The sequence below is a fragment of the Macaca nemestrina genome, chromosome 15 (assembly GCF_043159975.1).
Source record: "Macaca nemestrina isolate mMacNem1 chromosome 15, mMacNem.hap1, whole genome shotgun sequence".
NCBI lineage: Eukaryota > Metazoa > Chordata > Mammalia > Primates > Cercopithecidae > Macaca > Macaca nemestrina.
This window is the reverse complement of record NC_092139.1, coordinates 110,800,279-110,816,163: the sequence shown is the minus strand read 5'-3', so window position 1 is coordinate 110,816,163 and position 15,885 is coordinate 110,800,279. Positions and strand designations below refer to the sequence as shown.

Below are 15,885 nucleotides of genomic sequence, written 5' to 3'. Positions count from 1 at the left end.
GGTTGCAGATTAACAGCATCTCAAATACAGAACAAAATGGAGTCTCTTATGTCTACTTCTTTCTATACAGACACAGTAACAGGCTGATCTCTTTCTTTTCCCCACAGCTTGAACCCTGGGAGGTGGAGGTTGCAGTGAGCCAAGATTGCGCCACTGCATTCTAGCCTGGGCGGCAGAGCTAGACTCCATCTCAAAAAAGAAAAAAAAAAAAAGATGTTTTAGACAGGAGCTCTGTTTCTATCTTACTTGGCATCCCTTTTGACGAAAATAAAGATTTAGTTTATTTTAATGCCATGATATTGTTAGGTAAATGACTAGTAGAAAGTATGACACAAAGTAGCAATTTGGTAAACATTAGTAAATAACTAATGTCAAGGAAATTAACCAAACTGCTTTGAGAGTCTCAACTTGTTAAATCTCAGTTGGCTCAGTTGATCTGTCAAGACACTTGTAGCTGACACATATCCTTTTTTCGTTTTTTTTTCTTGGTTAATTATATCAAGAGTTTTGCTCAGGGAAGGTGATCATATCCCCAACTCAGGAATAAATCCTAATTAGCCTAAGCCAGTTTGATATGCTTATTCCCTTGCCATTGGGTTTTTGTTGTTGTTGTTTTTGAGATAGAGTTTGCTCTTGTTTTCCAGGCTGGAGTGCAATGGTGCGATCTTGGCTCACTGCTGACTCCGCCTCCTGGGTTCAAGCAATTCTCCTACCTCAGCCTCCCGAGTAGCTGGCATTATAGGCATGTGCTACCATGCCCAGCTAATTTCGTATTTTTAGCAGAGACGGGGTTTCTGTTGGTCTGGCTGACCTCGAACTCCCGACCTCAGGTAATCCACCCGTCTTGGCCTCTCAAAGTGATGGGATTACAGGCATGAGCCACCATGCCCCACTCCCTGTCTGGCCATTATTTTTTTTTCTGAAAGATTTTCTCACATAAAAAGAAACGCTGAAAGAGAAACAGGCTTTTCTTCTCCTGGAAATGTAGCTGTCTTAACTGGGCTTGACTGAGGACAGAGCCAATTTTCTGAGGATGGCAAAATGTAAAATGGGAAGAACTCGAGCTATTGGTGGTGATATCAAGCCCAGAAATTACCAGCTCTAGAGCCTTGTTAGATATTATTAATGTAACGTAATCAATTATCTGTGTTATTTAAAAAAAAAAAAAAAAAATGGAAGGGGCCTGGGTGCGGTGGCTCACACCTGTAATCCCAGCACTTTAGGAGGCAGAGGGGGGATGGATCACTTGTGGTCAGGAGTTCGAGACCAGCCTGGCCAGCATGATGAAACCCTGCCTCTACTAAAAATATAAAAACTAGCCATGCGTAGGGGCATGCACCTGTAATCCCAACCACTCAGGAGGCTGAGGCAAGAGAATTGCTTGAACCCAGGGGGTGGAGGTTGCAGTGAGCCAAGATGGCACCGTTGCACTCCAGCCTGGGTGACAGAGTGAGAGTCTTACTCAAAAAAAAAAAAAAAAAAAAAAGGCCGGGTGTGGTGGCTCACGTCTATAATTCCAGCACTTTGGGAGGCTGAAGCAGGTGGATCATGAGGTCAGGAGTTCAAGACCAACCTGGCCAACATAGTGAAACCACATCTCTACTAAAAATACAAAAATTAGCCAGACATGGTGGCAGCTGCTTGTAGTGCCAGCTACTTGGGAGGCTGAGGCAGAGGATGCCTGAACCCGGGAGGCGGAGGTTGCAGTGCGCTGAGATTGCGCCACTGCACTCCAGCCTGGGCGACAGAACGAGACTCTATCTCAAATAAAAAGATTAAAAAATTAGAATAAAAATAAAAAATGGAAGGGGTGTGTGGGGAGCTTCAGGGCAACGCTCTTTCTGCTGCATGTACTTGTTTCAGACAAGTTAGGACTTCCCCGTAAGTTTGTGGGAGGCACAGCTTAACCCGTAACACATCTCTATGGGAACGACTGTCAAAAGCAAAGAGTCAGGTTCAAGGGACTCACCTGGAGGGTTTTCCCACTCCCTCCCTATGCACTGAATATTTACCATGGGCCTTGACTGTGCCTGGGCTTGTGCTAGAGATGTTCGAGTCAGGCAGGATGGACTGTGGGCTCTGATGCACGTGCCACACCATAGCCTGGAAATAATCTGTGCACCCGGGAACAGTGGCTCACGCTTGTCATCCCAGCACTTTGAGAGGCCGAGGCAGACATATCACCTGAGGTCGGGAGTTTGAGACCAGCCTGGCCAACATGGTGAAGCCCTGTCTCTACTAAAAATACAAAAATTAACCAGGCGTGGTGATGGGTGCCTGTAATCCCAGCTACTTGGAAGGCTGAGGCAGAAGAATCGCTTGAGCCCAGGAGGTGGAGGTTGCAGTGAACCAAGATCGCTCCAGCCTGGGTGACAGAGTGAGACTCTGTCTCAAAAAAAAAAAAAAAAAAAAAAAGAAAAGAATTGCTTGAACCCAGGAGGCAGAGGTTATAGTGAGCCAAGATGTGCCACTGCACTCCAGCCTGGGCAACAGAGCAAGACTTTGTCTCAAAAAAAAAAAAATCACACAAGAGTGGGAACAGGTGACTCAGAGTCCCACCCTCATGTGTTTATGGAAGGAATGTACTTAAAGGGCTGAAATGCAAGGTAGGCAGTTCTGAGTGCCGACAAGAATGGTAGGAGAGGAGACGGAGGGTCTGGGGAGGGCAGTTTAGCTCCAGCTAAGGCCGAGAATGGCTCTCTGTGGAGGGAGTGACCTTTGAACTGTGCCTTGCATGACTGGTGGGAGTTGGAGAAGAGGCCGTGCAGAGGGGCTGTTCCAGGAGGGGCACAGGGTACACACAGTCTTGTAGGTGGGAGGAAAGGGTCGGGCAGGTGCGGGAAGGGGCTGAGCTCAGCTGGGCGAGGGGTGCATGCCATGAAGGGTGGTGTGGCAGTTTGAGAAGGCCAGCTGGAGCCAGTAAGTAATACAGTTCAGAAATTCTTACTGTAACGGGAAGACTCTTAGGAGCATCTTTTAGTGTGCATTTGTTAAACAAGATGCCAGCCACTGAATATTCTAGTTAGTTATGGTTTTGTCATCGTATTCTTAAAATGGTTAAAGAAGCCGTGCACGGTGGCTCACGCCTGTAAATCCAGCACTTTGGGAGGCTGAAGTGGGCAGATTGCTAGAGCCTGGGAGTTCGAGACGAGCCTGGCCAACATGGGAAAACCCGGTCTCTACAAAAAAATACAAAAATTAGCTTGGTGTGGTAGCACTCGCCTGTAGTCGCAGCTACTCAGGAGGCTCAGGCAGGAGAACTGCTTGAACCTGGGAGGCAGAGATTGCAGTGAGTCGAGATCGTACCACTGCGCTTCAGCCTGGGTGAGCAGAGTAAGAACCTTTCTCAAAAAAACAAAAACAAAAAATGGTGAAGGAGTGTCTTCTTAATGTGTGCGATGTACATTTCGTCTGTGTGTTAACTTTTAGGGAAGAAGGAGGGGCCAGCGTCAGTGACGTCAGCGACACCGAGGTGAGCGTGGGCGTCGCCAGTGGTGCTCCATCAGTGCCTATGGTAGGTACAGCCTGAGACGGCCCCTGAGGGACCGTTTGTCCGCACGGTGGGAGAGAGGGACACCTGATGGTCTGGCTAAACCGCCTACCTCACTTGCTTAGTGAAATGTGGATGAGGATGTTTGGCCCGTCTGTCTCGGTGGGTTTGGGGTCTCACACCTGGAAGCGTTGAGGCCTGGGGAAGCACTGTGTGAGAATCGCGCACAGCCTTCCTGGTCTCCAGTCACTACTCTTCTGTCACCTCCAGGTAGATGTCAGTGGCTGGTGTGAGGTCACCCACTAAGATGCTTGCTTTAAGTACAACGTGTGAACCATGCAGCCTGGACGGCGGTGGTTTGGGGGTCCCCAGGCCGCAAGCAGGATTCATCAGGAAATCACGGATGTGGAGGCTGAAATCACATAGTGAAAACGAAAAGTCCCCTGAGCCATTGGCGTGGCCCCCGTGTCTGCGGGTGTGAGGGGTGTGGGATCGGCTCACGCTCTGGGGTGCGGCTCCCGTGGCCCCCGTGTCTGCGGGTGTGAGGGGTGTGGGATCGGCTCATGTTCTGGGATGTGGTTTCTGTGGCCCCCTTGTCTGCAGGTGTGAGGGGTGTGGGATCGGCTCATGCTCTGGGGTGCGGCTCCCGTGGCCCCCGTGTCTGCGGGTGTGAGGGGTGTGGGATCGGCTCATATTCTGGGGTGTGGCTCCTGTGGCCCCCATGTCTGCGGGTATGAGGGGTGTGGGATCGGCTCACATGCTACGGTGCGGCTCTTGTGCTTTTACTGTCATCTTGGTGTGACTGCTGAGGTTCCACTGCTGAGGTTCCACGTGCACCGTGACAGATCACCTAATGGCAGTCCTTTATACAGCACCTTGTAGCTTCCAGAGAGCCATTCTGTTTATTGCTCGTTGACCCTGTGAGCTGGATGTTGTCATCATTCTGCCAAAGACCAGGTTCACAGAGGGAAGTGACGGGCTGTGTGGCGAGAGGTGGCACTTTAGGGTAGTATCACCCTGGCTTTGAATCAGGGCATCAGGACTCCCTTGAGTCTGGTTCCTTTTCTTTTCTTTTCTTTCCTTTTCTTTTCATTTTTTTTTTTTTTTTTTGAGATGGAGTCTTGCTCTGTGCCCCAGGCTGGAGTGCAGTGGCACGATCTCGGCTCACTGCAAGCTCCGTCCCCCCGAGTTCACGCCATTCTCCTGCCTCAGCCTCCCGAGTAGCTGGGACTACAGGTGCCCGCCACCTCGCCCGGCTAATTTTCTTGTATTTTTAGTAGAGACGGGGTTTCACCGTGTTAGCCAGGATGGTCTCGATCTCCTGACCTCGTGATCCGCCCGTCTCGGCCTCCCAAAGTGCTGGGATTACAGGCTTGAGCCACCGCGCCCGGCCCTTTCCTTTTCTTTTCTTCTTTTATTTTCTTTTCTTTTTCTGAGACAGAGTCTCACTCTGTCACCGAGGCTGGAGTACAGTGGCGCGATCTCGGCTCACTACAAGCTCCGCCTTCTAGGTTCACACCATTCTCCTGCCTCAGCCTCCCAAGTAGCTGGGACTACAGGCACCGCCACCATGCCCGACTAATTTTTTTTTATTTTTAGTAGAGATGGGGTTTCACCGTGTTAGCCAAGATGGTCTCGATCTCCTGACCTCATGATCCGCCCGCCTTGGCCTCCCAAAGTGCTGGGATTACAGGCGTGAGCCACCGCGCCCGGCCTCTTTTCTTTTCTTCTCTTTAATTTTGTTTTCTTTTGTTTTCTTTTCTCTTCTCTTTTTTTCTTTTTTTTTCTGACAGAGTCTTGCTCTGTCAGCAAGGCTAGAGTGCAATGGCATGACGTTGGCTCACTATAACCTCTGCCTCTCAGGTTCAAGCGATTCTCCTGCCTCAGCCTCCTGAGTAGTTGGGATTACAGGCGTGCGCCACCGTGCCTGACTAATTTTTGTATTTTATTTTATTATTATTTTTTTTTGAGACAGAGTCTGGCTCTGTCGCCCAGGCTGGAGTGCAGTGGCCGGATCTCAGCTCACTGCAAGCTCCGCCTCCCGGGTTTACGCCATTCTCCTGCCTCAGCCTCCCGAGTAGCTGGGACTACAGGCGCCCACTACATCGCCTGGCTAGTTTTTGTATTTTTTTTGAGTAGAGACGGGGTTTCAACGTGTTAGCCAGGATGGTCTCGATCTCCTGACCTCGTGATCCGCCCATCTCGGCCTCCCAAAGTGCTGGGATTACAGGCTTGAGCCACCGCGCCCGGCCTAATTTTTGTATTTTTATTAGAGATGGGGTTTCGCTATGTTGGCCAGGCTGGTCTTGAACTCCTGACCTCAGGTGATCCGCCCGCCTCGGCCTCCCAAAGTGCTGGAATTACAGGCATGAGCCACTGCACCCGGCCAGAAGATTGTCTTAAGTACAACGTGTCAGTTGTACAGGCCAGATGCCTGTGGTGTGGGGGTCGCCAGGGTGGAGAGGCAGCCTCCTATAGCCTTCCTGGTCGGAGCTGGGTGGGAGCCTTGAATCTTGGGCTGCCTGAGCAGTTTGAAAACTAGACTTTTCAGAGCAAACCGAGGTCTAGACTCCTCTTGTAACTGTTACAGCTCCGAGTCCCACCGTGGCGCTGACAGGCCTGGGACTGCAGCCAGTCTGTCTGTCTGATCTGAGCATCCCTCCCGTGCCAGGCATGGAGCTGGGCCCTGGGCACATAGCAGTGAAGAAGAAAGCAAGCCAGCTCCCTGGCCCCCAGCAGGGACAGCAGGTGCTTCATACAGAGCTCCGGGGTGCCGAGGGGTCCAGCACCTGGTTTGGAGGGTCAGGGACGCTTAGTGGAGCAAGCGACATTCATTTATGCTGGCAGATGAGCAGGGGGCAGCTTAGCCAGGCAGAGAGTGAGGGCAGCACGCTGCAGGCAGAGGGGCCCAGTGTGTGTGAGGCCTGCGGCAGGAGAGAGAGTGGGCGGAGGAAGCCCAGGGTGGCAGAACAGAGCGTATAGGAGAAGGTGGTGTGAGGTGGACCTGGAGAAGCAGGTGAGGGCAAGGGGTCTGTGTGTTTAAGTACCATGGGGAGTCATGGAGGTTATTAAATGGGAGTGATGTGGTCAGATAAACACTTGTTTTAAAAAAATTTTTATTTTATTTATTTTATTTTTATTTTATTTATTTATTTATTTATTTATTTATTTAGAGATGGAGTCTCGCTCTATCACCCAGGCTGGAGTGCAGTGACGCAATCTCTGCCCGCTGCAACCTCCGCCTCCTGGGTTCAAGTGATTCTCCTACCTCAGCCTCCTAAGTAGCTGGGATTACAGGCACGTGCCACCACGCCCGGCTAATTTTTTATATTTTTAGTAGAGACGGGGTTTCACCGTGTTAGCCAGGATGGTCTCGATCTCCTGACCTCGTGATCTGCCTGCCTCGGCCTCCCAACGTGTTGGGAGTATAGTCGTGAGCCACCGCGCCCAGCCTATTTTTATTTTTTGAGATGGAGTCTTGCTCTGTTGCCCAGGCTGGAGTGCAGTAGCACGATCTCGGCTCACCTCTGCCTCCCGGGTTCAACTGATTCTCCTGCCTCAACCTCCTGAGTAGTTGGGATTATAGGTGCGCACCACCACACCTGGCTAATTTTTGTATTTTTAGTAGAGACGGGGTTTCACCATGTTGGCCACGCTGGTCTTGAACTCCCAACCTCAGGCGATCCGCCCGCCTCAGCCTCCCAAAGTCCTGGGATTACAGGCGTGAGCCACCACGCCCAGTCCAGATAAACACTTACGGTCACTCCACAGTTATAGAGGGTGACTTGAAGTAGGGAGACAGGCGGTGCCTGGAGGGACATGGGACAGGCATGCCGACCCCCACTTACCCACTGGAAGTCGGCCCGAGGCCCGAGGGTTCCCTTGTCAGGGCAGCCCTCCCCAGCTGCCTTGCCTCTGGCTCTCAGAGCCCCGTGTGCCCCTCCTTTGTGGCTCCTGGCACAATTACAGTTGAATACTCCCGGGTGGCGACTTGCCGGCTGCCTGTTTCTCCCACCAGACCAGGGTTTCTCAGCCTTTGCACAATTGACATTTGGGGCTGGATGACTGGTTGTGAGGGGTCATCTGTGCAGTCGGATGTTGAGCGGCATCCCTGGCCTGGACATGCCCAATACCAGAGGCATCCCCCAGTCATGACAACCAGACTGTCTCTAGACGCTGCCAGGTGTCCCCTGGGAGACGGAATCACCCTGGTTGAGAACCACTGCCAGGGTAAGATCGAGTTTGGAGTGGGGCATGCTGTTTAGAGGATTCCTTGGGTTTAAAGGAAAGTGAGTTGTTGAAGTTTTGTAGCTCTGATATCTTGATCTCTTCCAGGATTATGGCAGGAAAAGTAAAATGGGTCACTGATATCGAGAAGTCAGTGCTGATCAATAACTTTGAAAAGAGAGGATGGGTCCAAGTGACAGAAAATGAGGACTGGAATTTTTACTGGTAAGCACGCACAGCAGGGCTGGGTCGTTTCTCTGAGACTTACGTGTCGGTTTTACTAATTCCAGTGCCCTGCAGAGAGTGGCCTCAGAGCTGGTGTCTCCCGTCGTTGTGCTGCCTCCTCGCACACATTTTTCCTTAAGGCTGTTTGTGAGAGAATGTGTTGTGGTGTGTTCCCACGTCACTGTATTCAGCCTGGGGTATGAAGTCTGGGGTGTTTCAGCTCAGCAACCCTGTGGGGAATTTGGGTGAGAAACAAGAGCCTCAGGCCTCCCCTTCCAGTGAGCATGCATTATAGTTGGGCCAGAGGACAGGACAGAGTCTTGCTCTGTCACCCAGGCTGGAGTGCAATGGTGCCATCTCAGCTCACTGCAGTCTCCGCCTCCTGGGTTCAAGTGATTCTCCTGCCTCAGGCTCCCAAGTACCTGGGATTACAGGCGCCACCACACCTGGCTAATTTTTTTTGTATTTTTAGTAGAGACGGGGTTTCACCATGTTGGCCAGGCTGGTCTTGAACTCCTGACTTTGTGATCCACCCACCTCAGCTTCCCAAAGTCCTGGGATTACAGGCTTAAGCCACTGTGCCTGGCCGCATTTTTTTCTTTTATAGAGACAGGGTCTTGCTGTGTTGCCCAGGCTGGTCTTGAACTCCTGGCCTCAAAAGATCTTCCCATCTCGGCCTCCCAAAGTGCTGGGATTACAGGCATGAGCCACCGTGTCAAGCCATAAATAGGAAGCAGTTTGGAGTTACTCTTTTTTTCTTTTTTTGGTAATAAAGCTGGTGTGTGTGTGTTTGTTTGTTTATTTATTTCAGAGACAGAGTCTCCCCATGTTGCCCAGGCTGGTCTCAAACTTGTAGACTCAAGTGATCTTCCTGCTTCAGCCTCCCCAAGTGGGCCTTGGCCTCCCACAGTGCTGGAATTACAGGTGTGAGCCACTGTGCCCGGCCAAGCTAATTGATATTTTGAGAGCTCTTGTTCTGGCCGTGCACGGTGGCTCACGCCTGTAATCCCAGCACTGTGGGAGGCCAAGGCCCGTGGATCACTTGAGGCCAGGAGTTCGAGACCAGCATGGCCAACATGACCAAACCTTGTCTCTACTGAAAATACAAAAAAACTAGCTGGGCGTGGTGGTGCCTGCCTATAGTCCCAGCTACTCGGGAGGCTGAGGCAGGAGAGTCGCTTGAACCTGGGAGGCAGAGGTAGCAGTAAGCGGAGATCGCACCATTGCACTCCAGCCTGGGTGACAGAGTGAGACTCTGTCTCAAAAAAAAAAATAAATAAATAAATAAAAATAAAAAAGAAGAGCTTATGTTCTAAGCACTAAGTGTACTATCAGGTTTACAGAAAAATTGGTTAGGGTAAAATACTGGAAACAACTAAATGTTAAACAGTGTGGGAGGGAGTAAGTACTTTGACTGGATTATGGTGCAGCCGTGATGGGCCGGGCACAGTGGCTCTTGCCTGTAATCCCAGCACTTTGGGAGGCTGAGGCGGGTGCATCACCTGAGGTCAGGAGTTGGAGACCAGCCTAGCCAACTTGGTGAAACCCCATCACTACAAAAATGCAAAAATTAGCTGGGTGTGGTGGCATGTGCCTATAACCCTAGCTACCTAGGAGGCTGAGGCAAGCTTATGGCCTGAACCTGGGAGGCGGAGGTTGTGGTGAGCTGAAATCACGCCATTGCACTCTGGCCTGGGTGACAGAGTGAGACTGTATCTCAAAAAATAAAATAAAATAGGCCGGGCGTGGTGGCTCAAGCCTGTAATCCCAGCACTTTGGGAGGCCGAGATGGGCGGATCACAAGGTCAGGAGATAGAGACCATCCTGGCTAACACGGTGAAACCCCGTCTCTACTAAAAAAAAAAAAAAAATACAAAAAACTAGCCAGGCGAGGTGGCGGGTGCCTGTAGTCCCAGCTACTCGGGAGGCTGAGGCGGGAGAATGGCATAAACCCGGGAGGCGGAGCTTGCAGTGAGCTGAGATCTGGCCACTGCACTCCAGCCCGGGCGACAGAGCGAGACTCCGTCTCAAAGAAAAAAAAAATTAAAAATTAAAAATTTTTAAAAATAAATAAATAAATAAATAAATAGACTGGGCGCAGTGGCTCACGCGTGTAATCTCAGCACTTTGGGATGCCCAGGTAGGTGGATCACCTGAGGTCAGGAGTTCGAGACCAGCCTGGCCAACCATGGCCAACATGGTAAAACCCTGTCTCTCCTAAAAATACAAAAATTAGCTGGGCTCGGTGGCAGGCGCCTGTAATCCCAGCTACTTGGGAGGCTGAGGCAGGGAGAATTGCTTGAACCTGGGAGGTGGAGGTTGCAGTGAGCCGAGATCACACCACTGCATTCCAGCCTGGGTGACAGAGCAAGACTCTGACTCAAAAAAAAAAAAAAAAAAAAAAGAATTGCAATGGATTGGAACTTATCATATGTGTTTGAAACTGTAAATTCATACAACTACAAACAGAAAAATACCCCAAAAGCCACATACCCAATTTGTGGCAGGTTAAAGATGGCCATAGGCCAGGGCATCGAACTCTCGGGCACAGTGGCTCATGCCTGTAATCCCAGCATTTTGGGAGGAGTTTGAGACCAGCCTGGGCAATATACTGAGACCCTGTCTCAAAAAAAAATGAGCTGGGTGGTGGGATGCCTGGGTGCAGTGGCTCATGCCTGTAATCCCAGCCTTTTGGGAGGTAGAGGCGGACAGGTCTCTTGAGCCCAGGAGTTTGACACCAGCCTGTGCAAATGGTGAAACCTCATCTCTACAAACAAATACGAACATTATCCAGGTGTAGTGGTTCGTGCCTGTAGCCCCAGCTACTTGTGAGGCTGAGGTGGGAGGCTTGCTTGAGCCCAGGAGGTCAAGACTCCAGTGAGCGTTGACTGTGCCACTGCACTCCAGCCTGGGCAACACAGCGAGACCCTGTCTCTAAAAGAGAGAAAGAGAGAGAGAAAATAAAGATGGCTACAAAGTTCTTGCCACTGCTTCACTCTAAAGTTGAGGTCTTTGGCCTTTCCTCTTGAAAGACTCTTTGACCACATTGACCAGTGGAATACAGTAAAAATCACACATGCCTGGGCCCAGGCCAGTTCCTCTATTGGAAACATGCAAGTGCCCTGAGCTGTCCTGTGAGAAGGTGCCATCCTCAAGCCCTTGTGCCACAGCAGTCACAGGTAGGTTTTTTACATGGCAATGCAGCTGTGCCCACCTTCCAGCCTCCAGCTAGGCCAGTCAAGGTGCCAGACGTGAAGAAAACCTTCTGGGACCCCCAGCTTATCCCATCGACTGGCTCTAAACTTCTGAATGACCTCAGTCAGTACCACAAAGAGGAGTAGAATTGCTCAGCTGAGGCCGGCGCGGTGGCTCAAGCCTGTAATCCCAGCACTTTGGGAGGCCAAGGCAGGCGGATCACGAGGTTAGGAGATCGAGACCATCCTTGCTAACACAGTGAAACCCCATCTCTACTAAATATACAAAAAATTAGCCAGGCGTGGTGGCGGGCGCCTGTAGTCCCAGCTACTTGGGAGGCTGAGGCAGGATAGTGGCTGGCGTGAAGCCGGGAGGCGGAGCTTGCAGTTAGCTGAGATCGCGCCACCGCACTCCAGCCTGAACGACAGAGTGAGACTCTGTCTCAAAAAAAAAAAAAAAAAAAAAAATTGCTCAACTGAACACTGCCCCAATTCTCAGCCTTCCAATGTGCTGGATTATAGGCTGGCATGGTGGCTCATGCCTGTAATCCTAGCACTGTGGGAAGCCAAGGGAGGCAGATCACCTGAGGTCGGGAGTTCGAGACCAGCCTGGCCAACATGGCAAAACCCCATCTCTACTAAAAATACAAAAATTAGCTGGGTGTGGTGGTGCATGCCTGTAGTCCCAGCTACTCAGGAGGCTGAGGCAGGAGAATGGCTCGAACCTACGAGGCAGAGGTTGCAGTGAGCCAAGATCATACCATTGCACTCTAGCCTGGGCAACAGAGTAAGACTCCATCTCAAAAAACAAACAAAACAAAACCAAAATAAAACAAAAGTGTTGGATTACAGATGTGAACCACTGCGCCTGGCCAGCTCTTTACTTTGAAAAACTGATAAATAAAGGGAAGGAATCAAGCACTGATTCTGTGTTTTGTGTATGAACTCTTCTTGAGGCATCTAGATTGTTGATGAAGGGAAGCTTGTCCCTATAGAAGTATTCCTGCTGTTGCCAAGCACGGTGGCTCACGCCTGTAATTGCAGCACTTTGGGAGGCTGAGGCGGGAGGATCAGTTGAGTCCAGGAGTTTGAGACCAGCCTGGGCAACGTGGCAAAACCCCGTCTCTACAAAAAAAACTATAAAAATTTAGCTGGACACGGTGGCCCCTTCCTGTAGTACCAGCTACTTGGGAGGCTGAGGTAGGAGGATTGCTTGAGCCTGGGAGGCAGAGGTTGCAGCACGCCGAGATCAAGTCATGACACCCCGGCCTGGGCAACAGAGCGAGACCCTGTCTCAAAAATATATACATACATACATACATACATACTTTTTTAGTTGTGATACTTATATAAATTAGGATATCACATAATAGAACATGGAGTCTTAAACCATTAGAGAATCTTACAGAAATGCTTTGGATGAACTAATATAATGTCTGGGAGTTGGTTCAGAACATGCCAGTGCTGAGTGAGGTGGAGGTTCAGACTAAACGGGACTGGCCACGTGCCATTAACTGGGGAATGGGGCAATGGGGGTCCCTCAACGCTTTCTCTCTTCTTCTGAGTGCGGTGGAGGTTTTCCATAATAAAAAGTCAAAAAAGATTCCCTTTATTCTAGCCATCCTGGAATCCACAGCAACCCTTTGGGGGCTCTGGGCACCTTCTCCAGGGTGGTGCTGTGGGGTGGGGGTAGGCTGGAGGCACAGGGACCACAGTGCAAGAGGCTGGGGCCACTTCCCATGTTTTGTGACTCTGGCTCTGGGCGGGGCCAGCTCTTCCTCCGTACCCCTTCCCTGCTTCTCAGCGGGTGTGGTGAGGACAGGCGTGTGGCAGGGAGACCATGGCATTCTCAGAGGCTTGGAAGGAATCCATTTCTCTTTCAACTCTGTTGTCCCAACCTTGCCCCTTCAGCAGACTCTCCAAGAATATCAAGTACTGACTCAGGGCCCGTAACTAACCCCTGTGATTTTGTTTTGAAAGGGTCCTTGACCTTCCTGAATTTGGGTACAGATCCTGTTTAAATGAGTTTCCTGACTTCGGAGTCTGAAAAGGGTATATTTGTTGACAGTGTTATCATTAATCCGTGTTATCACTAATCAGTAAACATCTATTGAGCCCCTGCTCTGGGCCAGAGAGGGGAACAGCTCAGGGTACAGAATCAGCACGGCTCTTGTCCCTCACACAGCTTGGGTCCTGGCCTGTCCCCGGGCACCTGTTCTGTGCTGCTCTGGGCCAGGCAGCCCCTGGCTCAGGTGCCGGGGGATGTGGGAGTCGTGAGAAAGGGTGCTCAGGGTTCAGGGTGTTTGCAGGGATGGGAACAAGGGCTCCTGCCACCCAGACGTCACTGCCCAGCATCTGTCCTGCTCATCTCTTTCAGGATGAGTGTGCAAACCATCCGAAATGTGTTCAGCGTCGAAACTGGATATCGGCTCTCAGATGACCAAATAGTCAACCATTTTCCAAACCACTATGAACTGACCCGGAAGGACCTGATGGTGAAGAACATCAAAAGATACAGGAAGGAGCTGGAGAAAGAAGGGAGTCCCCTGGCAGAAAAAGATGAAAATGGAAAATACCTCTATCTGGGTTTGTGCCTTTTCCACTGGCTCGTGTTTTCAGTAAACAGCTGAATCGTTTCTTTGGGGCGCGAGGCGCTGAGGTGGTGACTGTTGGCTTTGATGCATGAGTATGTCCACGCGAGTTGTGGTGGCACCTGTTTCATTTCAGGTGTCTCCAGAATGAGGGAGCAGGAGGGGCCTGAATTTGGGATCCTAGTTTCTGTGAGTGCTTTGGGAATTGCCTGGCATGGACTTTTTTTTCTTTTCTTTCTTTGAGACGAAGTCTCACTCTGTCGCCCAGGCTGGAGTGCAGCAGCGTGATCTCAGCTCACTGCAACCTTCGCCTTCCGGGTTCAAGCAATTCTCCTGCTTCAGCCTCCCAAGTAGCTGTGACTCCAGGTGCCCGCCACCATGCCCGGCTAATTTCTTTTTGTATTTTTAGTAGAGACGGTATTTCACCATATTGGCCAGGCTGGTCTCGAACTCCTGACCTTGTGATCCACCCACCTCGGCCTCCCAAAATGCTGGGATTAGAGGCATGAGCCACCATGCCCAGCCGGCATGGACTTTGTGTAAGCCAGAGGATGCCCTCAGTACTCAGCCCGGGGAAACACTTCTTGAGCCATAGGCTGCCATGAGGGCTCATGACTATGTCTGGCTATGCCCAGGAAAGACAGTGTGCCCCTGTCCAGTCCGGGATAAAAGCTGGACTGAATAGTTTCAGATTCCTTCACAAACCTGGGCAGAATTCTCTTAACTGACCTCCCTGGGTGTCAGTTTCCTCGTCTGCTAAATGGGAATCATTACAGGGTTTATTTACAGGAGCTCCCAGGTAGCCGTGGGGATTGAAAAATACAGGTTTCTCAGGTGCTTAGGTAGGCTCTGTAAATGTAACTTCGGAGTGTTGCCCAGGGATTGTGCAGCAGAGGCCCTTGTTCTGTTAGCTGCTGGGTTGTGGCGGGGGGCACTAAACCCATAGACCCTGGAAGGGCAGGGGCAAGATCTTTCTGTTCATGGCCACTGCTGGGCTGGCCGCTTACCAGCGCTGGGTGTCTTTGCTTTGCAGACTTTGTTCCTGTCACCTATATGCTGCCTGCTGACTACAACCTGTTTGTAGAGGAGTTCCGGAAGAGCCCGTCCAGCACCTGGATCATGAAGCCTTGTGGCAAGGCCCAGGGAAAGGGCATCTTCCTTATCAACAAGCTCTCACAGATCAAAAAGTGGTCCCGGGACAGCAAGACGTCTTCGTAAGTGTGGGCAGCCACCTGCTTTGTGTGCCAGGTCCCAGTTCACCGTTTTATGCCGTTCTGCAGTCTTTGTGGTTTTCTTTTTTTTTTTTTTTTTGAGACAGAGTCTCGTTCTGTTGCCCAGGCTGGAGTGCAGTGGCCGGATCTCAGCTCACGGCAAGCTCTGCCTCCCGGGTTCAAGTGATTCTATTTATTTATTTATTTATTTATTTATTTATTTTTTTTTTTTTTTTTTTGAGACGGAGTCTCATGCTGTTGCCCAGGCTGGAGTGCAGTGGCCGGATCTCAGCTCACGGCAAGCTCTGCCTCCCGGGTTCAAGTGATTCTATTTATTTATTTATTTATTTATTTATTTTTTTTTTTTTTTTTTTTTTTTTTGAGACGGAGTCTCATGCTGTTGCCCAGGCTGGAGTGCAGTGGCGCGATCTCGGCTCACTGCAAGCTCCGCCTCCCGGGTTCCCGCCATTCTCCTGCCTCAGCCTCCTGAGTAGCTGGGACTACAGGCGCCCGCCACCGCGCCCGGCTAATTTTTTGTATTTTTAGTAGAGACGGGGTTTCACTGTGGTCTCGATCTTCTGACCTTGTGATCCGCCCGCCTCGGCCTCCCAAAGTGCTGGGATTACAGGCTTGAGCCACTGCGCCCGGCTCTATTTATTTATTTATTTATTTATTTATTTATTTATTGAGATGGAGTCTCGCTCTGTCGCCCAGGCTGGAGTACAGTGGCGCAATCTCAACTCACTGCAAGCTCCACCTCCTGGGTTCACGCCATTATCCTGCCTCAGCCTCCGAAGTAGCTGGGACTACAGGCACCCACCATCATGCCTGGCTAATTTTTTGTGTTTTTAGTGGAGATGAGGTTTCACCGTGTTAGCCAGGATGGTCTCCATCTCCTGACCTCATGATCTGCCCGCCTCGGCCTCCCAAAGTGCTGGGATTACAGG

The 15,885-nt window shown here is 50.7% G+C and overlaps 1 protein-coding gene across 5 annotated transcripts in view; it reads left to right on the top strand.

The window, feature by feature from the left end:
• Positions 1 to 15,885, top strand: part of LOC105464329 (TTL family tubulin polyglutamylase complex subunit L1) — a 43,714-nt gene that overhangs the window by 4,983 nt on the left and 22,846 nt on the right. For 2 of the 5 annotated variants that reach the window (XM_011712124.2, XM_011712125.3), the window contains exons 2-5: positions 3,430 to 3,514; positions 7,826 to 7,942; positions 13,514 to 13,722; positions 14,761 to 14,941. In XM_011712124.2, coding sequence (XP_011710426.1) covers positions 7,830 to 7,942; positions 13,514 to 13,722; positions 14,761 to 14,941 — 503 coding nt within the window. In that variant the 5' untranslated portion in view covers positions 3,430 to 3,514; positions 7,826 to 7,829. The remainder of the gene's footprint in view (positions 1 to 3,429; positions 3,515 to 7,825; positions 7,943 to 13,513; positions 13,723 to 14,760; positions 14,942 to 15,885) is intronic. The other 3 variants (XM_011712129.3, XM_011712127.3, XM_011712130.3) reach the window with 3 other exon arrangements.